Source organism: Amblyraja radiata, chromosome 15 (assembly GCF_010909765.2).
Source record: "Amblyraja radiata isolate CabotCenter1 chromosome 15, sAmbRad1.1.pri, whole genome shotgun sequence".
Classification (NCBI taxonomy): Eukaryota; Metazoa; Chordata; class Chondrichthyes; order Rajiformes; family Rajidae; genus Amblyraja; species Amblyraja radiata.
Genome location: NC_045970.1, coordinates 7,897,933 through 7,921,442, shown reverse-complemented (window position 1 = coordinate 7,921,442; position 23,510 = coordinate 7,897,933). Strand labels below are relative to the sequence as shown.

At 42.7% G+C, this 23,510-nt stretch overlaps 1 protein-coding gene across 8 annotated transcripts in view; it reads left to right on the top strand.

The window, feature by feature from the left end:
* The window catches only part of exoc6 (exocyst complex component 6), a 187,677-nt gene that overhangs the window by 117,796 nt on the left and 46,371 nt on the right, over positions 1-23,510 (top strand). For all 8 annotated transcript variants that reach the window (XM_033033593.1, XM_033033597.1, XM_033033594.1 and 5 more), the window contains one exon: positions 16,683-16,756. In XM_033033593.1, the coding sequence (XP_032889484.1) occupies positions 16,683-16,756 (74 nt within the window). The remainder of the gene's footprint in view (positions 1-16,682; positions 16,757-23,510) is intronic.

The window sequence follows — 23,510 nt, the reverse complement described above, 5'->3', positions numbered from 1 at the left end:
CCCCTTCATAAAAGAGAAGTGGAGGGTATATTGCCCGGGAGGGTATATCGCCTACCTGGAAGAAACCGGACATTTTTTCCAGGATGTCGTCTGCACACCAAAGCTCACGTTTGGCGCTAAACATGGCACGCCAAAGCTCACGTTTGGCACTAAACGCACGTCGCCTCTGCTGCACACGGATATAAGAGTGTGAAAATTCGCCTTAGGCCGCCTAAGGGCATGTAGCCCCGCTAGGGTGACATGAGTGCGAGAGGTGATTCAATGCTGCGGTCACATTTACAAATTCAGGAATTCATTCAACACACTGCATTTCATACAGACATTTATTCTGCAAGAAAAAACTACATTGAAGACTCAAACTCGCGACCGAGGAACTGCCGGGATCAAGGCGCAAACTCGCGACCTTGCGGATATGAGCCGAGCACTCTACCACTGAGCCAGCCATTAAAATCTACGCTAAAAAATTTCCATTCCGAAGGCCAACAAATTCCGAATTACGAAAAGTGTCTGGTCCCAAGGCTTTCGGATAAAAGGTTGTGCACCTGTACATATATATTAGTAGCAATTAGCGCAAAGGTTTAAGTTCCAGAAGTAAGTGCTCAGAATGAGGTGTTTTGAATTTGGAATAATTTATTAGTGCCTGCATCCTTGATGACAATGTTGGGATTTGACCCTTTGAATAAGCCCCAGTTCGAAGTCCTAATGTAGCTTGACAGCGAGTTCCGTTATCCAGCATCTCGCCACAGCTTTAACGTGTTTATTTGAAACGGAATCACACACAGCATTGAATTTGCCTTCCTTACCACCGATTTGTCTTGCAAATTAACTTTTTGGGAGTCCTACACCAGCACTCCCAAGTCCTTTTGCACCTCCGATTTCTGGATTCTCTCCATTTATAGAATAATTTGCGCCCTTATTCTTATTACCAAAATGCATGACTATCCACTTTGCTGCACTGAATTTAATCTGCCACTTCTTTGCCCTCTCTCCTAACCTGTACAAGTCCTTCTGCAGAGTCCTTTGTTCCTCTACACAGCCTGCCTCTCCACCTATCTTAGCATCTTCTGCAAACTTAGCCTTATCCCCTTATCCAAATCATTAATATACAACGTGAAGAGAAGCAGCCCCAGCACCGACCCTTCCTGAACTCCACTGGTCACTGGCAGCCAACCTGAGAAAGCGCCTTTTATTACAATTCTTTGCTTTCTGCCATCCAGCCAATTCGCTATCCGTGCTAGTATCTTCCCTTTAATATCATGGGCTCTCATCTTCCCTAGCAACCTGATGTGCAGCACCTTATCGAAGGCCTTCTAAAAATCGGGTTGTAAAACCGCCAGGTTTGTAAGTGAAATATGAGGTGCTTAGAAACATATGTGCTCTACTTCCAATTTGCATGTGGCCTCACTCTGACCATGGAGGAGGCCCAAGATGGAAAGGTCTGAATCAAAGATCCTATAGCGAGCAAGATAGATCACTCGATGAAAAAGACGTAGTACGGTCATGGGCAGATTCATGGGTAATTTTCGGCCCCATTTCCGTAACCGGCTTCCGTCTCCGCGCCAAAGATCCCATAGCGAAGCAAAGATACTAGTGCGGAGACGGAAGCCAGTAACGGAACCAATCTCGTAAAAATAAAATTTCTTTGGTAAAAATCTTCTCCTCATTTTCAGAATTATAATTTATTAACACAAACTGTTCCCCCGCAACGTTGATTACACTGCGGGTCGGGTTACTGAAATGGATGAAAAAAAATGCCCACGTTCTGCTCCGTTGCGTACTACACGTCAGCCCATTGCATTTAGCAAGAGTGGTCTATCTTGCTCCGTATAGGATCTTTGGTCTGAATGGGAATGGGAGTTAAAATGTTAGGCAACCGGGAGTTCACATAGACCAAGGTCGACTGAGTGTCTGTTCAGCGAAACGATCGGCAAGTCTACTCTTGGTCTCGCTGAACGTTCATTTCTATAATTTCAAGCTTGAACGTTGAATTCTCTAATTTTAAGTAACTCCTGGATTCCTTCCTTCCCCCCCCCCCCCCCCCCCCCCCCCCCATCTCCGCCCTAAAAGCCCTACTAGTTCCACTGTTCTCATCCTCATATCCCTGTCGTTAACACATCTTCTCCAGCCAACAATAGCCCATAATGGACTCCACCCTTTCTGAGGTCATTTGTTACCAGCCCTGTTTTGTTCTGGCCTTCTCTATCTTTCAATATGAAGAAGGGTTCCAACCCTTCATGTCACCGATTTATTTTCACCAGTGATGCTGTCTGACCCGCTGAGTTACTGTAGCATTTTGTGTCTATCTTTGGTTTAAACCAGCATTTGCAGTTTCTTCATACACATGTACAGTTCCTACCCACACAAACCAGTGATTCTTTGCAGTGAATTGTGGCCAACGGTGAGGATGTCCTATTCCAAGCTCAGTCATGCTGATCAAAGTTTAAAAGGTTTCTCGTTGGTCATCAGAATCCCCTTGCGCTGCTGATCAGTGAAAAAATATAAAACTTGATATCCAGGTGCTCAAAGGTTTCAAAGGTCTTTTATTGACACATGCACCAATTAAGGTACAGTGATATGCGAAATACTATACAGCCATACGGGGGATAAAAAGCAACAAGACACACAACTACATAAAAGTTAACATAAACATCCACCACAGCGAATTCCCCACATTCCTCACTGTGATGGAAGGCAAAAAAGGACATAACACGAAGGAAGTGTCCACGTTAAAATGTCTGAAGGATGCATGCTTTTGTTGTGTGACCATGAGGATGATGGTCACGTTATTATTCTCATCTAGTCCATTCTGCTGACCAAGGAATCATTGTGTTCACCTGTTGGAGCCACTGAGTCATCATTCATTGTGATCTTGAACAAGTAAGGTACATCTAACTACCTGTACTATGACTACTTCAGAGCCCCTATCTCCACTCTGGCCCAAGGTCACTGCAGTGATAAAATGATAGTTACTTCTGGGCCTTTCTACTTCCATGGCTCAATGACTACTGACAGATGGCACTAACATCTGTGGTGAGATTGATTATGGTGCAGATCAACTCCTACCTTAGTACTGACCTTAACCCACCACAATTGCTTTTCCCAGCAATCATCAGGCCATTGAACACTACACAACACTAACGTCCGCAACTATGATCTCTGCATTTTGTCTGTGGTTGCACCATAAGAATTTGATATATAGTCTGCACTATTATGTTTACCAAGTATTACTTTATTGCATTTTTTGATTATTATATATTATCTGTGTTATTGTGTTTACAGGCCTGTTAGGCAAGTAAGAATTTCATAATTCTGTTGTCAGTGCATCTGTGGACTCTGTAACAGGCTGTGGACTCAGTGTTTGAAGGAACAGGTGGTCAGATTTTTGAATGTCATGTTATCCTCCACTCATGGTCTCTGCGTGCTTCTGATATAGAAAGAAATGGAGCTTGGTGCCTTCTCTAATACCCCTTCTCAATTTTGAGGCGTCACAAGCCTCTAATTCCCATGGGTCGAGCCTTGATGTTGGGCATATTGGACATGGGAATAGACATTAACACTATGGCTTGCCTATCTGGCAAATGGATTTTGAGCATTTTACAACGACCTTATTGTTGATGCATCTCCTCCAGTACTTTGAGATGCTGTTGTAGCTAACTGTGTATTTGAACTATAGACAAGGATTGGAATCACTGCTGCTTGGTACATCATGAGCTCTGTTCCATGATTGATGTCTTGGTCTTAGGCACGCTGTTTCTGCTGACTGAGGAAAAGTGCATTGGAGGTGGCCAATGAATTTTGCGATTGATGTCTGCCTTTGCTGAAAAGTAGCTTCCAGATTTAGAAAGTGATTCAAATTCTCCCGTTTCTTGTAACCCTTAATTGGCAGTAGTTGGGGCAGTGAGTAGTTGGGGCAGTGTTTGAGGGGGGAGGGGGAGGGGGGGGGGGGGGGATACAGATGGTGGAGGAGAGGTCAGCCAGATTTGATAAGGATTCTCCAAAAGTGCTTTACATAAAATTATGGTACTTTTAATTTTTAAAATAGCCACATTTGTAACATAGGAAACATGGGGTGAGTGGGCAGATGCATGGCAGATGAAGTTTAATGTGGATAAATGTGAGGTTATCCACTTTGGTATCAAAAACAGGAAGGCAGATTACTATCTCAATGCCGTCAAGTTGGGAAAAGGGGAAATACAACGGGATCTTTGTTCATCAGTCTATGAAAGTAAGCATGCAGGTACAGCAGGCAGTGAAGAAAACGAATGACATGTTGGCCTTTATAACAAGAGGAGTCTAGTATAGGAGCAAAGAGGTCCTTCTGCAGTTATACAGGGCCCTAGTGAGACCACACCTGGAGTATTGTGTGCAGTTTTGGTCCCCTAATTTAAGGAAGGACATTCTTGCTATTGAGGGAGTGCAGCGTAGGTTTACAAGGTTAATTCCCGGGATGGCGGGACTGTCATATGCTGTGAGAATGGAGCGGCTGGGCTTGTACACTCTGGAGTTTAGAAGGATGAGAGGGTATCTTGTTGAAACGTATAAGATTGTTAAGGGTTTGGACATGCTAGAGGCAGGAAACATGTTCCCGATGTTGGGGGAGTCCAGACCAGGGGCCACAGTTTAAGAATAAGGGGTAAGCCATTTAGAACGGAGACGAGGAAACACTTTTTCTCACAGAGAGTTGTGAGTCTGTGGAATTCTCTGCCTCAGAGGGCGGTGGAGGCAGGTTCTCAAGAGAGAGCTAGATATGGCTCTTAAAGATAGCGGAGTCTGGGGATATGGGGAGAAGGCAGGAACGGGGTACTGATTGGGGATGATCAGCCATGATCACATTGAATGGCGGTGCTGGCTAGAAGGGCCGAATGGCCTACTCCTGCACCTATTGTCTATTGTCAGACAATCCTATAAAAGCATAAATGAGTTATACTCAATGGTCAACCAAACTTTCTCATTGGTCCTTGATTTGAAAAGACAGCTGCTGGGTTGGTTGTGTGTGTATTTCAGTGCCTGAGCAGCAGTGAGAAATTTCAAAAGGCGTAAGTTGGATTGGTTGAGTGAAGCACCAACATATAAGGGTGGAGGGTTCTTTTTTCACACAGAGAGTGGTGAATCTCTGGAACTCCCTGCCACAGAGGGTAGTCGAGGCCAGTTCATTGGCTATATTTAAGAGGGAGTTAGATGTGGCCCTTGTGGCTAAGGGGATCAGAGGGTATGGAGAGAAGGCAGGTACGGGATACTGAGTTGGATGATCAGCCATGATCATATTGAATGGCGGTGCAGGCTCGAAGGGCCGAATGGCCTACTCCTGCACCTAATTTCTATGTTTCTATGTTTCTATGAGCTAATTGAGCAGCCAATAAAAAGGCAAAGGGTAGTGGAGCGAATGTGTTGGGAGAGAGGCTGCGTGGAGGTGCGGTGCTGTGTGGAGGGTTCAAGTCAAGTCAAGTCAAGTTTATTTGTCACATACACATACGAGATGTGCAGTGAAATGAAAGTGGCAATGCTCGCGAACTTTTGTGCAAAAGACAAACAACCAAACAAACTATAAACACAATCATAACACACATATTCTTTTACATAATAAATAATGGAAGGAAAAACGTTCAGTAGAGTTAGTCCCTGGTGAGATAGGCGTTTACAGTCCGAGGTTAGTGTGAAGCTTTGGTTCGAGGCTTCATCGAGGAGGTTAAGCAGTGGGTCACGTGAGGTAAAGGTACAGTCTGCTGTTTCTTATGTGTGATTGCTGTGTTTTATTTCTCTTGGGTTTAGTGCAGTGGTGATGGCAGGTAGAATGGTGCAATGTTCCTCCTGCAGGATGTGGGAGGTCAGGGAAACTGCTGGTGTCCCTGATGACGACGTCTGTGGGAACTCTGTGCAGGTGCAGCTCCTTAAAGACCGTGTTAGGAAATTGGAGCTGTGGCTGGATGACCTCAGGATCGTCCAGGAGAATAAGAGCTTCATAGACAGGAGTTATAACGAGGTGGTCACGCCATCTCAACACTAATCTGCCTGAGGCAGTGTTCATCAGATTGAAATCACTTGGCTGGTTATGCATTTTGAAATATTCTAAAATTCAGAGCCTTTAAAATAATCTGTGTTGATCAGCGAGCCACATTTGGCCCCTATCCTTTTAAACCTTTCATATCCCTGTACCTGTCCAAATCTTTTAAATGTTATAGTTTCTGCTTCAATCACCTCCTCTGGCAACCCATTCCATATACCCACCACCCTCCGTGTGTAAAATGTTGCCCCACAGATTTCTATTAAATCTTTCCCCTCTCAGCTTAAACCTATGTCCTCTGGTTCTTGATTCAACTACTATGGTCAAAATACTCAGTACATCTACCCTATCTATTCCCCTCATTATATTTTACACCACTATTAGATCACCTCTCATCCTCCTACACTCCAAGGAGTACAGTGCTAGTCAGCGCAACCTCTCCCTGTAACTCAGGCTCTCAAGTCCTGGCAACTGCCTCGTAAATCTCTGCACTTTTTCCAGTTTAATGACATCACTTTTACAGTAGGGTTACCAAATACTCCAACTGTGGCCTCGCCAGTGCCTTATACAGCTGTAACATAAACATCCCACCTTCTGTACTTAATACTCTGACCGATGAAGGCCATTGTGCCGAAAGTGTTCTTGACCACCTTATCTACTACCTGTGACACTAGTTTCAAGGAACTATGCACCTGCACTCCTAGATCCCTCTGCTCTACAACACTCCCCAGACGACTTTGGGAACTCCCCCTGCCCATCAGGGATACCCTTGCTCAGCAAGTAAAGCGGCATCCGTGGAGGCAAAAGGTGTAAGTCAATGTTTTGGGCTGAAATCTTGCCAGAACCAAGAGGAAACAGCAAAGATTGCCAGTACCAACCAATACAAAGGGGGGTGGGGGAGGGAGGGTGGAGAGAGAGGTTGGTATGTGGAGGTCGATGCAGATGGAACCAAGTAGGGTGGCATGGGTGTTATGGATAGGGATGAACAAATAGAGAAAACAAGGTATACAGGTGTGTGTGTGGCAGTAGCATAGCAGGGGTTGAGTCACCTGAAAGTACAACATTCAATTATCACACCCTGGACACAGAGTGCTGGAGTAACTCGGCATGTCAGGAAGCATCTCTGGAGAACGTGGAGAGGTGATGTTTCAGATTCTAATTAATTTATTAGCCAAGTATGTAAACATACAAGGAATTCGATTTGCCAACAGCATTACAAAAAAGCAACAGGATACATAACCACATAAATATTAAACATCGACTTAAACAGCCACCACAACGGCTTGTGAGAATCCCCAGGGCACACAGCTTAAGCGGAGACCCACAGCCATCAGTTCAATGTCCTTCACCGTAATGTGACCAGAGTTGTGCCGACCGCTGTCACTCTCTCTGTAGTCACTGTCCGCCTGAACAGTAAGAAAGCCGTCCACAGTCGCACTAGACTCCGGGATGTCCTCATGAGCCATGTCCCGCAAACACCGAGATCACTGCACTCACGGCAATCCCTCCGAGTCCTCACCAGTGCAGGCAGCACGTCCATCTTGTTATTTCGGCGACCTCACATTCCCCACTGTGATGGAAGGCAAATAACACACTTTATTTCCTCCTTTTCTTCTGCGGTCGGGGCAATCAAAACTTCTGCAGTCGGGGCGATCGAAGCTCCCGCAGTCGGCGATCGAAGCTCCCACATCAGGGCGGTCGAAGCTCCTGTGGTTGGAGCTCCTGCCGTCGATCCCTAACAAAGGGACCGCCATCACCGCGATGTTAAAGCCGCAGTGCAGACGGAATGAAACGGTGAAAAAGTCACGTCTCCGTCAAGGAAAGAGATAAAAAATGTTTCCCCCCCCACCCCACCCCCATATAATACAAAAACTAAAGATACTCTGAAAACATACAAGTAAACACAGGCCAAAGCAGCAAGAGAAGAAAAAGACGAGACAGGATGTTGGCGAGGCTGCCATGTACGTCTCCACCCGGCGCTGTGCAAGGGACTCCTCTCCAGACTCTGTTGGGTTGTAGCTACCCAGGCAGAATATTAGATTTCAAGAGTGTTTAAATTGTCATATGTACTGTAACGGAACATCCTTAATGCAGCAGCACAACCGGTGTGTAAACACAGATCTCAAAAGATACCATAATAAACAATTTTTTTTAAAGTTCAATAAATTTAAAAAAAAACAATAGTGTAAAAGTAAATCTCTAGTGCAACCAACATTGTTTGAAGATTAGATGGAGTTCATAGTGTTCAACCAGTTCTGAGAAGGCATATCAGTGTTCTCCTTATCGAAGCGTGCATAGAACGCATTGAGCTCATCCGGGAGTGATGCCTCGCTTTCGCTTGAGCTGCCACTTGGTTTTGCCTTGTAGGAAGTGTGCAAGAACGTCTGTCATCCTCCAGTTTAGAGCAAAAGTCCCTTTTAGCCTTTTTAATAGTCTTACCTGGACGTGGATGAATCTGTATTGCCAGACTTGAATGCCCAAAATCTAGTCCACGGCTGATAGTGATCGCCTGGTTCATCCAAGGGTTCTGGTTAGGGAACACTTGGATGGTTTTCGTGGGAACACACTCCTCCACACGTTTCTTATGAAATCGGTAACAACCAAGGTGTATTCATTCAAGTCTGTTGCCGAGTGCTTGAAAATTGCCCAGTTTACTGACTCCAAGCAATTTGGACGTCGTTGCACTGCCACCCTTGACCAGCTTTTGAGCAGTCCTCTCAGCTGGGACTGCGCTCTTCAGTTGCTGCCTTTATGCAGTAAGGTGCACATCCACATAGATGGATTTCCCAGTGAGGCCAGGGATGGAGCAAATAGGCATGTTTGAAGATGTGACTGAACCGATTGTGTAGGAGGTACGTTTGCTGAAGGGTACATTTTTATATTCCAGGGATGAAGAGATATGCAAACTGCTGACACTTTTATTTTTAGACTAGATCAGGTGGCCCTGTCACATGGAGGCCTGGTCCCCCAACACAATATTCTACCACTCACCCATAGCCCCCATGGGAGGCCTGGTCCCCCAATGCAAACCGTTCCCCAACGCCATATTCCACCCGTTTTCCCCCAATGCAAGCCGTTCCCCCAACACAATATTCCAGCATTCACTCCAACTGCGCAGTCTCCTCTTATTCACCCTCCCTCATTAAACTTTTTTTTTAATCCTTGCTGCGAGGAATATTTAAAAAAAGAGATTGCAACATTGTAGCTTGCAATTGCACTTGCTAGGGCTGACAGGACTCAGTGTCCTGGGAAAGCAACATTGTAGCGAGCAGAGCTGCAATCCCTTTGTTCAAAGGTTGATTTATTGTCACATACACCAAGATGTAGTGAAATTCCTTTTGCCAATGCAGCACATAAAAAAGAATACAAACATAACAATAATAAATAGCTTTAACATAAAAACATCCCCCCACAATGGTTCCCATTATGGGGGAAGGCACAAAGTCCAGTCCCATCCCCAATGTCCACCCATAGTCGGGCCTATTGAGGCCTCCACAGTTGCCTCTACGGAGGCCCGATGTTCCAGGCCGTCCTCGCCGGGTGATGATGTTCCGGCGTCGGGAGAGTCCTCTCAGCGGCATGGGAACCCTGGAACGGCCGCCTCCCTACTCGAGACCGTAGCTTCCGGAGCCGACAAGGCCGCGCCGAATGGAGCTCAACTGGCGATCTCGTCGCGAGATCCCAGGCTCCCGATGTAAAGTTTCAGCGCCGCCGCCCGCAGCTCCGCGATGTTTTAAATGCCGGTCCCAGCTCACCGGAGTTCCAGCGCGGCGACCCAGGCAAGGCACCGCCCGCCCCGCAATGGCGATCCAGCGCTGCACCGCCGTCCTCACACCCGCAGCTCCGCCGCCGATGCCTAGGCTCCGGGCGGTCCCCTCGCTCCTCGGACCCGCACCTCCGCAGCCGCCGATGCCGCCGCCGCCGATGCCGGTGCCGCCGATGTCGATGCTCCGGGCGGTCCCCTCGCTCGGTCCCCTCGCTCCTCGGACCCGCAGCTCCGCAGCCGCCGCCGATGCTCCGGGCGGTCCCCTCAGGAAATACCGCTCCAGGCCCGCTGGTAGGCCGCGAGGACGGGTCGAAAGTGCAGCCCGGAGAAAAGCTGCATCTCCGACCAGGTAGGGACCCTGAAAATTAGTTTCCCCCTTCCCCCCCCCCCCCCCCCTCCCCACACATAAAAAAGTTAGAACTCCTTAAAAACAAAACACTAAACTAACTAAAAATAAGAAAAAAGAAATGAAAAACAGACAGCTGCAGGCTAGGCAGCCATACCCCCTACAGGTCAGCACCAAATATGTGACAACATAGCTGTAAGTGCCAGTGCAGAGGGAAGATTTGTTTTTCTCAAATTGGGGTTTTGTAAATTATAAAATGTGAATAACTTGTGTAATATAACATCAACCTGAACAAAACGTGATACAAACCACCACACGACAATTGTGAGTACAGTGGTATAAAAATTGTAGCGCTATTGTGTACCGTTTTGGCGTAATTTGATGACATCACGGAATCAGAGATCACAGGCACACACGCGCACACACACATAGATACAAACAAGAGAGAGTTTTAGTATAATAGAAGATAGATAGCTTCAAAACGAATAGACACAAAATGCTGGAGTAATCGGTGGGTCAGGCAGCATCTCTGGAGAAGTTACTGGAGAGTTACGCCAGCATTTCGGTCTATCTTCGGTGTAAACCAGCATCGGCAGTTCCTTCCTGCACATCTCTGGAGAGGTGACGCTTCAGGTCAGGACACTTCTTGAGACTGATTGTAGCGAGGGAGAACTGGAAGCAAGAAAAGATCAGGGCCGGCAACCTTTGGTCCCGTCTTTTCTTGCTTCCAGTCTCTTCCCCCCCCCCCCTCCCCTCCCTATAATCTGTCACCTATCAATTTTCTTCAGAGATGCTGCCTGACCTGTTGAGTTACTCCAGCATTTTATGTCTATCCTTGGTATAAACCAGCATCTGCAGTTCCTTTTTATTACATTCAGAACAAATGTATTTAAATTGTATAAATGTTGCACTACTGCATTGGCAGAAATCTTTTCTAAAGGAAATGTATATTGATTTTTTAAGATTTTGAAGAATATGTTGCAGTAAGTAGAAACAAATCATTAAATTAAAAAAATAGTTATTTGTTTAAAGGAAATATTTCAGTCATAATTTGTAGACATTTAGAAAATACTGAGATGAATTGACTGAATTGTGGATTAAGGCTCAGCACAATAACCAGTTGAAACTTTGTTGTACGTTCATGGCTGCTGTCAGATGCACATTCCAGACGTCACCATGCTGCCTGTGATTTATGTTTGAACTTAACGCCCTCCTCCAGTCTTTGTGTATGATATTTTCAGGATTAATGGCCACAACAGTGACATTTCCATTAGCACCCTGTGTGTGCAAATAACTCACAAGTGGCAGGTAGCTTCCTTTACTGTAATTGATAAATGCGCTGAAGGGTTTAACATGCATGGGAGGAATGGCATCTTCTGAAAGTCAAGTTATGTCTAAATGTCAGCTGGATTCAAAGCTGATACCTTTTTTGTAAACAATTATGACACAAGTCCGCATCAAATGCAAAAGCTTAAACATTGCTTCTTTCATTCCCAGCAACAAATTAAAATTAGTTTTCAGTTCAACATGTTCTCAACATTGCAAATCGTTAATGATCAACTTGTTTATTGCCCAAAAATAATTTCATAAGCGCTGTCATTTTATGCACTATGCATCAGAAATTATTCAAAAATCTGGCCAAATGCATGTTCAACAGGAATTTGGACATCTCCTTCTTTGAATTAGTTAGCGCATATGTGTAAACCACTTGTGCAAAGACAGATTTACACTTGCTTTTAAGGCTGCTGCAGCTTAATGTAAAGAAGATGTAAACCCATCCCATCACCATGGAGTTCGACAGGTAAATTCCCGTTAAGATTTTCACATTAATTGCTCACATCCTTCTTGCTGTAGGCCTCCACTATTGAACAACACTTTGGCATTATCATTATTACTGAAACTATTTCCCGCCCCACTCCATCGCCTTGTAGCCAATCATGGCCTTAATATCCACACTTCCCCTTCGAGCGTAATCGTGACTTTGATGTTCCTAATCCCTGCTGCAGCTAATCGTATACCTGACATTCCATCCCTATGCTGCAGCTGATTTAATCCTAACCTTCCCCACCCACCCCCACCCTCTCCCCTCCACCATGCCACTGCAACCTTTCTCCCGCAAATACCAATGTCGTGTTTTATCTACCCGAGTTCATATAAAGCTCCAATTTAAGGCTTCTCTCACCATTGATTTATTCGCAACCATCCCTGTCACTTTGTTCCAGGACCCAACAAAATCCTCCATTGGCTCTGCAATAGCTTTGTGCGTGGCAGAATATTGCAATAGAGATTCTCTGCAAAAAAAAGCTGTCCTGTTTTACACACTACAGTCATTAAAGCCATTGTCAACAGCACAGAAACGGTCTTTGGCCCAACTCATCCATGCTGACTAACATGCCCCATCTAAACTAGTTCCATATATCCCATGCCATTTTCCAACTGCAAATGACATTTCATGGCCCCTTCTGCTCCTTCTAATCGCCCGCTTGAGTTCTTTCCCACTCGCTTTAAATTCCTCATAAATGATCTGATGCCACCTTCTTAAACCTTTTTTTTCCTGACCAGGTTCACAACCTCCTTGGTTCCCTTACCTTGCCGTCCTCATCCCTCCTCCTTACTGGAACATGCTGATCCTGCGCATTGATCAGCTGGCTTGAAGCAACTCCCACATGGCATTTGTGGATTTACCCAATAACAACTGATCCCAATCTACCCTCCCCAGCTCCTGCTTAATGACATTGTGATCTGTTATTGATATTCTGGTCAAGACATGTCCATGGTCATATAGAATAGATTGCAGCATTTTCTGGAATTAGGGTATCGGGGTAGAGATTGTACACCCAAGGCTCAGTCTACCATCTACCTTCTTTATACTCCTCCTCTTCCCCAAGGATAAGTCGCAACAGAAAACCTCTTTGCGGCTTCTTCACAATCATGGCGGCAGGTAAACAAATTCAGTCTCATAGTTAAAAAGACATATTTAAATGGTGATATGATTGCAGCCTAGGAGAAACAAGATCAAATCAACAGAGAAATAGTTTTTGACAAATTCTTTGACAATGTCTCACCTTTAAATTGTCGTTTAACTTATAAGATTATGTGATTGGCTGAATGGCCTAATTCTACTCCTATGAAGTCTACTCCACCATTCAATCATGGCTGATCTATCTCTCCCTCCGAACCCTATTCTCCTGCCTTCTCCCCATAACCTCTGACACCCATACTAATCAAGAATCTATCGATCTCTGCCTTAAATATATCCACTGACTTTGCCTCCAAAGCCTTTTGTGGTAAAGAATTCCACAGATTCACCACCCTCTGACCAAAGTGTTTACCTGATCTATTCCCCTCATGATTTTGTACATCTCTATATGATCACCCCATCCTCCTGAGCTCCCAGGAATAAAGCCCAACCTCTCCCTATAGCTCAGTCCCTCGAGACCTGGCAACATCCTGCTAAATCATATCTTGACAACATATTTCCTTTAACACTCTACTGTAAATGTGGCTTCACCAATGCCTCAACGACCGTAACATGATCTCCCAACTTCTATACTCATTACTCCTACTGATGAAGGCCATTGTGCTGAAAGCCTTCTTGACCACCCTATCCACCTGTGACAACACATTCAAGGAACTATGCACCTGAACTCCTAGATCCCTCCGCCCCAGACCCCTACCATCACTGTGTCGGTCCTGCCATTATTGGACTTCCCAAAGTGCAACGCCTCAGATGTTTGTTTAGTGTAGAATAATTTCTCTGTATTCAATTCCATTAACATTTCATTAAACTTCATTGGCAGCTGGGATCAAGCAAGTGACATGGTGGAGTTTAATGGATATAGGAGTACAGGAAGGACATAGAAAGCTTAGTAACATGGTGTTGAGGTGATGACTTCTCCCTCAATGACAGCAAGGTGAAGGAGCTGGACATTGACTTCCCTCAGCCACTTTGATTCAGCCTCCCCTTACGAAATCTCTCCCCTCCCCCGTATCGACACTACACAGTGCCTTCGAAAAGCAGACATCATAATCAAGGACTACTTGTACTGCAACATTTCCCTCTTAACAAATCTCCTGTCATGCAGAAGATGCAAACGCTTAAAAGTTATTGATTTCAGGAAATGGTATACACACCCCAGCAGCATCAGCGGCATTGAAGTGGAGATGGTCGTTCCTGGGCATAAATATCACCAATAATTTGGCCTGGTCCAATCGAGTACATGCTATGCTAAGAAAGCACACCAACGTCTCTGCTTCCTAGGGAGACTAAGGACATTTGATATGTCTCCAAAGACTTACTAATTTCTTTAAATGCAATGTAGAAAGCATCCTATGCATCACAACTTGGTTTGCCAACTGCTCTGCCCAAGACCACATGAAATTGCAAAGTTGTAGAATCTATCACACTTCCCCCCCCCCTCCCCCCCATCGACACTTCACTTCACACTGCCTTGGAAAAGCAGACATCATAATCAAGGATCACTTACCACAGTCATTCCCTCTTCCCCCTTCTCCCAGGCAGGCAGAAGATACAAAAGCTTGAAAGTGCATACCACCAGATTCAGAAAGCTGCTTCTTCCCCACTGCAGTTCCCAATCTCCCGGCCTTCTTCATTTTGACCCTCACACTTTATCTGCATTTTCTCCGAAGCTGCAAGACTATAACACTGTAGCACTACATTGTGAACTTCGGTTATTTTTCTTTGTGTTACCTGTGTATATGGTTCTAAACGGTGGTTTAGAATAGTAAATCCAGATTGACTCAAACTGGTATAAACCAGCACTTAATTTGACATGAGCAAACTGATCCCACATTTTGAACCCCTTAGCACCTGTGACTGAAGAATCTAAAAGTTGACTCTGGTCACCCTCAACTGATAATGTACAACACATCTGAATTTCATGCCAATGACAGTATCCTGGTTTTATTTACATCACTAATTCGTGCACTCGAATTTTAAATTGCCTTAAAGCTCTTTGGGCACTGGAAAGGAATTACCCTTTCTCATTGAAAATACCAAATCCTGCACAAAGCTGGTAGATGACTTGACGTGTCAAAAATATACAACATTTATTTTACCTATGTAGTAACGCTGGTGGTCTGTTCTATACATTCTACAACTGTTTGCTGTATGCCTATACAATAAATGATTGTGTTTAACAAATTAAGAGAACTATATGGATTAGTCTATGTACTTTCACCAAAATGTGTTTTAAATTAGCAGCAGCAGAAGCCATCTTGCTCTGGCAGCTGGAGTGTCCCTTCACTAAGAAATACCTTTTCTTCATTGTGATTATCACTTGGCCAGCCTCCAGCAGTGTAGAGAATTTGATTTGTAGAAGAAGGGAAGATTACCTGTTTTGCTGGGGATGTTGTCTTTTTTCTTTCCTCTCGGGCACCTTCCGCACACAAAACCTTCCACCCAGCTGTCCCTCGGATCTTCACGGGAATACAAATAATGGATCTGTCTTTTTCCAAGAAATACCTTGAGGCAAAAGCAAATTGAGCTTCAGGCAAGAGCTCATGTTGAATATAGAGCATCAGTTGGAAGGGTCACTTGGGTGCATCAGTAACATCATGACATCACAAAATATTTTGAGGAAGAGTATCCCTTTGTGTGATTCCTTTCAGCCCATTAGCGAATCCATGTTTTTGTGCAGCCTTAGGAAGTGGGTGGCAGGGAAAAGATCCAATATAGAAGTAGTCATCTTTTTAAATGTCTAGTTACATATGGCTTAAAATGAATAAAACATTGCTGAAATAGAAGATGCCCTTAATTCAAAGGGGCAAAATATGTATATTTCATCCATTGGCCCCCTTTTTGTAAATTAGTCCCATAGCTTTTATAGAGACAGGTAGGTGTATTTATCACCTTGCATAGATTTTGATGGTGTGAAATGAAAGTGTTTTTGTAGCCTTTAATTGTAGGATTTCCAATTGGTTGAGCTTTCATTTTCTTTCAACCATCATTTTTAACCACTCTTATATTAAATTATCAAAATTTCTTGCATGGCAAAAACAGACATTCCAGTCAAGTACAGATTGTAGTGCTTAGAGCATTCCACCTGTTGTCTGCAAGTTAAGCAAGTTTCCACCCTACTGTCTGACTTTAATTGCAGTTTGGCTAGAGGTAGCATTTTTATTGAACAGATGCTATAACAAAGCAGATGTTTAAAAAATATGGTGACAGCCATGGAATTGGTATTTTCTTAAAATGCTTTTGTAGTCATTCACCCTGGAACCAGAAATTGAGGTGAAAAATCTGTCAAGTTACTGCAGCATTATCATATGTTATAAAATTTGCATCTTTGATTGTTAAGGCATGTTATATTCTGAAGCCTGCGCAAATTCATTGAACTGCACCTAATGTTTAAATTTCTTGTGCATTAGAAATTTGGAACTAAAATTAATATACTTGACTTCAATTGGGTTTATTCCTGTAAGGAAAATAATAGGGACTTGGATATTTGTTTTTATTTGTCATAGATAATGTTTTCTTCTGTTCAAGATTTATATAAAATGTAAATTTTCTTCAAGAATTAACTTTCCACTTTGATATTTGTTTTCAGTGTTTGCTAGCTCTGAACCGGTGCCAGGTTTCCAAGGGGACACCCTGCAGTTAGCATTCATCGATCTCAGACAAGTAAGTCTTTGGGATTATTTTTTATTGATGAGTGATGCAGAAGCCAGAGGTACAACACCGGTCAATGATGTTGATTGTTTGCTTATTTACTCTATTTTTAAAAGTTCTAACCTATTTTTCTGAATCAAAATACTGCGAACCATGACTAAAGTGTCGCCATTGATTGTGATGTGCTGAACAAAAGATTTTGATTCAAATAAACTTTAAAATTAAACTTCATGTAAGAAGTGCTTAGCTTTAATAGTGCTTAAAGCAGTTTGTTCTTTTAGAAAAGCAATCCTTTTGTAAAAAAAATCCTGAGCTAGTAAGTAAGTATATTCTCTTGTCAAATAACACATAATTTCACTAGATCTGAAATGATGTATGGCTACAGGATTTTGTATGTCTTATGTAATGTTCATACATGTGCAATGGAGTATTAGAAATGTGAAGTACTCTCCCATAGACATTGTTGCTGAGTAACTTTACAAGAAAAATATCATAGAACTTTTGTCAGATAAGTATATCATGAGTGAATTGGTCAAAATTAGGTGAGTGGAATTGAGATAAAGATCATCATAATATATCTAAATAAATGTGGAAACGGCTCAAAACTGATTGGTTTTCAAGCAGCACTATGGTTTTCAATACCAAATTAGTTGTGATATTTAGATAATTGATGCTTGAATCCAAAGATACACATCCCATGGCATTATGAAGCGTGAGTTGAGATGGGTTTCATCAAGTTTGTGGACCGGATTATTAATTTTATCCAAAAAACAGGGAAGTAGATTAAGGACATGTGAAGGATTAGAAAGGTAGTTATAAACCGGGAGGAGGCAATTCATCCTGCAGAGTGATTGCGGTTGGGGAATTTGGGAACCCAGAAAGATCCTATCAATAAAAACAATTTTCAGTGAGGGAAATGACTCATTTTACTGGTTCAGGCTCTAATTTGTAATTGCTTGGTCGTGTGGGGATGAGTCCACATTGGTTTTGGGGTTTGGGGGAGAGGTATGGGATGCAGATGGGGGTGTAGTCGTTACTCTGGCTGTATAATTACTGTCAAATACCAAGATATAATTCTGTTATAGGTTGGTAGGAATTACTCTGTGCCATTACTTGAATTTAAAGAGTTTACTTGAGACCGTAAAATGGCAGGATAATGGAACTATATCTGCTCAGATGACCTTGTGATACTTGTTAAAATACATTTTCAAAGTCTGTGTATTCTAACTTACTTTCGCCGTTGCTCCAGTTAAACGCGCTCAAGTTAAGTAAACACATTGCTTTTATCAAATACGCTGAATTGTATTTGATCGTAATATTTCGCCTGCCACTTTATGGTTACATGGGAAACTGCAGATGTGGGAAGTTTGAGCAAAACACAATGCAGGTGGAACTCAGCAGGCCGATCATCATCTGTGAAGAGAATGGACAGAACCCATTTCTTGAGATAGGGCCCCAGACCCGAAACATTATCTGTCCGTTCACTCCACAGATGCTGGCTGACCTGCTGGGTTCCTCCAGTACTTTGTACTTTGCTCAAGATTCCTCCAGTAATTAGTATTTTTCCGTGTTTATGGTTACCTCCACTGATGGACTGATAAGCCTGCGACAACAGGGTGTATCCCTTTTCCTTTCGATGTTTTAGTTTTGGTTTGATATACAGCGTGGAAACAGGCCCTTTGGCCCACCGAGTCCGCACCGACCAGCGATCCCCGTACATTAACTCCATCCTACACACGCTAGGGACGAATTACATTTATACCAAGCCAATTAACCTACTAACCTGTACGTCTTTGGAGTGTGGGAGGAAACCAAAGATCTCGGAGTAAACCCACGTGGTCACTGGGAGAATGTACAAACTCCGTATAGACAGTACGCCTTCGTCTGGATTAATCCGGGACTCAGGTGCTGCAAGTGCTGTAAGGCAGCAACTCTACTGCTGCGCCACCATACCGCCCAGAATATACTGTATTATTTTCAATCTCTTTGTTCTTTTATTGGAAAGCTATGTAGAGAATTTCTGCGATTTCTACCCTTTGCAGTTTGTAGTAATGTATAAAACATCTTGTACAGACCATTTCTAAATGTAACCTTTCACATACCATCTCTTTATTTTTGCCTCATCAAAATCATTAGTACCTGCTTTGGCAACATTTGTATTTATTATACCTTGCATCTCTTTGTAGTCGCTAATCAACTTGCTATTTTACAACCCTCTTTTTATTTGTATATTTATGAAAGACCTTTGCATTCCCTTCAGGTTAGCTTTTAATATTTTTGTAATTGTCTTTTCTCCTTTTTCTTTTGGTTCATTTTATTTTTTAAGCATGATTCTTTTGTCTATTTGTAGATCCTCCATTGCTGATCCATTTGAAATTTCAATCCACTTTGGTTGGATCTCTTTAACTGGAAAATATTTTACACTTGAGTATCTGGTCATGATTATGTTCTCCAAATGCACCCTGCTGAACCAGACATGATTTCACCTTCATTTCCAGTACAGTTATAATTTTGCTTCCTTGATGAACTTGGATCGGTTTCTTGTAGAAATTTTGGGAAAGTTTCTCTTTTTTCGGTCTATGTTAGCAAAATGAAAAACAAAATTCCTTGTGATTGCTGAAGTTCCGTCATCTTTCTGAAATCTTCCTGCTCAGATTCTCCTCTATCCCCTCTAGCAACTTGATGGTAAACCCAGAGGTGTAGTACCTCCTGCATTGTTCCCTGATCGTCACCAGGCAGATTCTGCCATTGATCCCTTTGCTACATTATCTATGCCTGGTCTGACGAAAAGCTCTTGAGTGAAGAGGATCTATTGTAAATTGATTAGAAACTGAAACTAGAGGCAAAACAAAGATGAGAACAATGGGAAGCCTATAACAAGGGAATGGTTTCACATGAGAAGAGGAGGAATGACATCCAGTATAGGGCTCCTAATTGAATGCCCTTCCTTTCCTTTCATGGGAAAACATCTTGTTGACAAATCTTATTGAACAATCAGCTTTCCTTCTAATTTTAAGAACTAATCCATTTTAGGCAGGTCCACTTTTACCCACCAAAATTAGCTTTGCCGTCTAACCATTTCTGCATTCACATGGAAGGACGTAGTTAATAATAAAATTAAATAGTAAATGGAAGTTTAAGATCTTAGGTGGTTGTTTGCCAAAACAGTGCAATGCTCTGACAACTATAAATGTCAATAATAATGCCACACCTAGGATTCATCTTCACTCTGATTTATAACCTTACCATTCCAAAAAATGATGGTTCTTATTACTTGCAGACCAACCAGCTTTTTCTAACTATATGTCTCATGAAAATGCTATAAACAAGCCATGATGCACACTGTTCACCCTTAATTCTAGACCTTCCTTGTAGTCTAAATGATTTTTTTGAACTCCAAACAGACTTCCAGTGGGAATAGTTTCCACCTAATGTGGTTGGAGGGCATGGAAATAGACCTGTGTGTGAACTCTCAGACCCATGTGGAAGAGACATGGAAGCTAGTTCCCACTGGGATTTGGATTTGATCAAGATCATGGAAAATCAGCTTCCTTGCATGCCATTCAGCCAATCTATGCCACATCATGCAGATTGTTGTTCAAGCTCCAGAATTGAGGAGAGAAGATTTTATCATTTCTTTCAGCCCTAATGTAAAATACCATTGCAGATGTTCCCAAAGCATAAGCATTCATAGACTTATCTTGCATTGTAATACCCTCTGCCTTATAGCAAGCAACCTGCCAGAAAAACATACCTGCAGGTAGAAGACATGAAGATCAAACTTGTGCTGTATTCCTCCCCCCCCCCCCCCTTCCCATAATTGGAGTCAATTCTTGGAGCAGTAGGACTCTCCAGTAGCTGGAAGAATGTTGCTTGTATTGTGCCAGTGTTCCTTTTAAAGACTAGCTCCCAGGATTGCAGCTGCAAATTCTTGCATGAAACTGGTGCAATGGAACTCACTGTTTATCTTTAAGAGACATTGAAAATGGTGATAAAACAATATTTCAAAAACACTCAGCAGTTTAGACAGAATCTGTGGGGAGAGAACAGAATTATGTTTTCAAGTCAATGGCCATGCATCAGAAATGATGAAAGAGACCTGAATTTCTGATCTGCTACGTTTAATGAAATGTCGTCAACCTAAAATGCTCCTGTCTCCACACATCTAACCTAGTATTTACTGTTTTATTTCAAATTTCCAGCATTTGTTGTATTTTGATTTTTTTTTAAATAAAGAAACTGTATTAGGGTAACATACAACACAGTTTAGGCATCATAAACAGAAGACTCTTTTTAACATATTATTTAGTGTCTTTCTCAATTCATTTGTGGTTTTTGCTTCTCAACTTGGTGATTTTATTCTGCATGCCCATCCCTGCTGGAGTGCTGCTTTGTCAGTGGAGCTATTTTCTTTTAGTTGTGCTGTTAGGCCTTGATATCTGCTCGCTCATGTTGGTATGAAAGATTCTATGTTATTGATTGTTTCAAAGAACAGCAAAGTAATTATCTTTGGTATCCTGACCAGTGTTTATCTCTGAATCAATGTCACTGAAATGATTACCTACTTATTATCATATTGATTGTTGGAATTTCTTAGGAAAGGTCCCGAACAGAAACATCACGTCCATTTTTGTCCACAGATGCTGCCTGACCCATTGAGTTTCTCTGGCACTTTGTATTTCACTCAAGATTCAAGCATCCTTGCGTCAATTGTAGAATTTTGCCGTGTAGTCATATTTTGAACTTCACAATAATGATTGTGGTTCTAAAGATACTTCATTGGCTGTAAAGTGCTTTTGGACTTTTCATGGTCTCAAAAGGTGCAGTATAAATCCAGGTGTCCGTTTTGCATGCAAACATTCTGAGCAAAGAAAATAGATATATAAATACGTAGATATCTTGGGTGCAAATCTTATTCTCAGTGCATCATTGTGTTAATAACATGCTTTAAACTTTTTCTTTTGTTTGATGTAAAGTAGCTTTAGTACAATGTTCTCATAAGGGATCATATTTTTTTCCATTAATCAACCGGCCTTAAACCTCTTTCAGTATCTCTGCCTTGTGAGTGACGATATATCTGGAATGCAGAAAAACACAAGCACTTGTGTTTATCAGCACTCTCCTGCAGTATGAATAACATGTGCCAATTTCCCTGTCATACAATCCTATGATCCATTTATTTTTTAATGTGATAGATGACATTTCTTTTCAAGCAGTCTGAGGAAACAGTGCCTTTTATAAGGAACTTCTCCATTGGGGCATCTGGCTGTTTCATGTACTGTTCTCCAGTTTGAATTTGATACTCTGCCATGCCTTGGAGGTTCTGAAAGATAAGGAAGTAACTCCAGTGGCCAGGTTTTACCTGCCCACCCTGAGTGTGCCCCAGGGTTAGAATCTTGATATTTGCACCGCTTTACAGAAGAGCTGATGACAGGTAGCGAGTGATACCAAGGAAAGCCTGACCAAATCAAAGCTAAAAGGCAAGAGGCTTGGGATTGGATGAGAAGCTGTGGCTAAACGATGGATCAGTGGGATTGCCCTTTTTAGAAAAGTAAGTGACCCGAGATTGAGAGGTCATGATCCCACTGCCAATCATTAGATCACTAATGGAAGCTGGCTGTCTCAATAGCAGCTCCCTTTCTCCCTTATTTAAAAGGTTGTGGATGATTAGGATTAGTTGGGATGTAGGAACAAACTCTGTTTTAAAATCCTGAACTCGACCATATGCATTGAGATAAAGTTGTCATATTAAAATCAACACTCAATCAAAGAGTTTCATTAAATTTCATTTCTATTAATGATATGTGGTATTAAGAAAATATTTGGTTATATTTTAGAAGTTAATCTATATGCAGAGCAGTCAAAAATAAAAATGTTAGTTTATTCAGTTCTTTCATCTGCAAGAAAATGTATTTATTGCCTGGGCAAATCTGAACTTTAATGTCCTGCCTTAAATGCAAGGTGATCAATGATCCTGGAGAGTTGTGAGAAACCATTTCAAGTAATGCCAGTCAGTTCTTCCTAACACACATAGTTGTACAATTTATTTAGACTGTTTAATCTGATGTCGTGTTTTACATACCATTGATAAAAGGTATTGTTAATAGATGGCAGCGTGTAAGGATTAAGTATTGACAGTGAGACAGTGAAATTAATTTCAGAGGCTCGTGCCGTTTTAAAAAGAACTCCAGAACAAGCAAATCCAAGAATTGTAGAAGGTAATGAGTTTCTTTAATGTAAAGTCATCGAAGTGCTGGTGCATGCATATCTTTAGACATAAGAACATTTGATACCAATAAAGGCCTGTGAATAGGCATTATAACATTTAACGACAATTAAATTGAATATACAGTAAACACTTGTTTTAATGGACCCCTTTATAACTGATTTTGGCTATAGCAGACGGACCTGCCTATGCCATCCAGCTCGCACCGCGTATCCAGCCAGTCTCCTGACACCACCCCCGGCTCGCAAATTACACCAGCAAGCACTTCTTAACTCGCAGTGTGGTCCGGTTGGCGCGGCTGTTGTTGTGACGTGCGTTGTAGCCCCTGGGACAGCGCTTTCTTCAGGCTGCTGCCAACGACAGGACGTGCTCGGTCACTGTGGGGCTCCTCTCCTCTCACCAGCTACCGTCCCTCTGCTGTCAGCCCGTCGTTTTGTCTACTCCGCCTAGAGTCATAGAGTGATACAGTGTGGAAACATGGCCCTGGCCCAACTCGCCCACACCGGCCAACAATGTCCCAGCTACACTAGTCCCAATTGC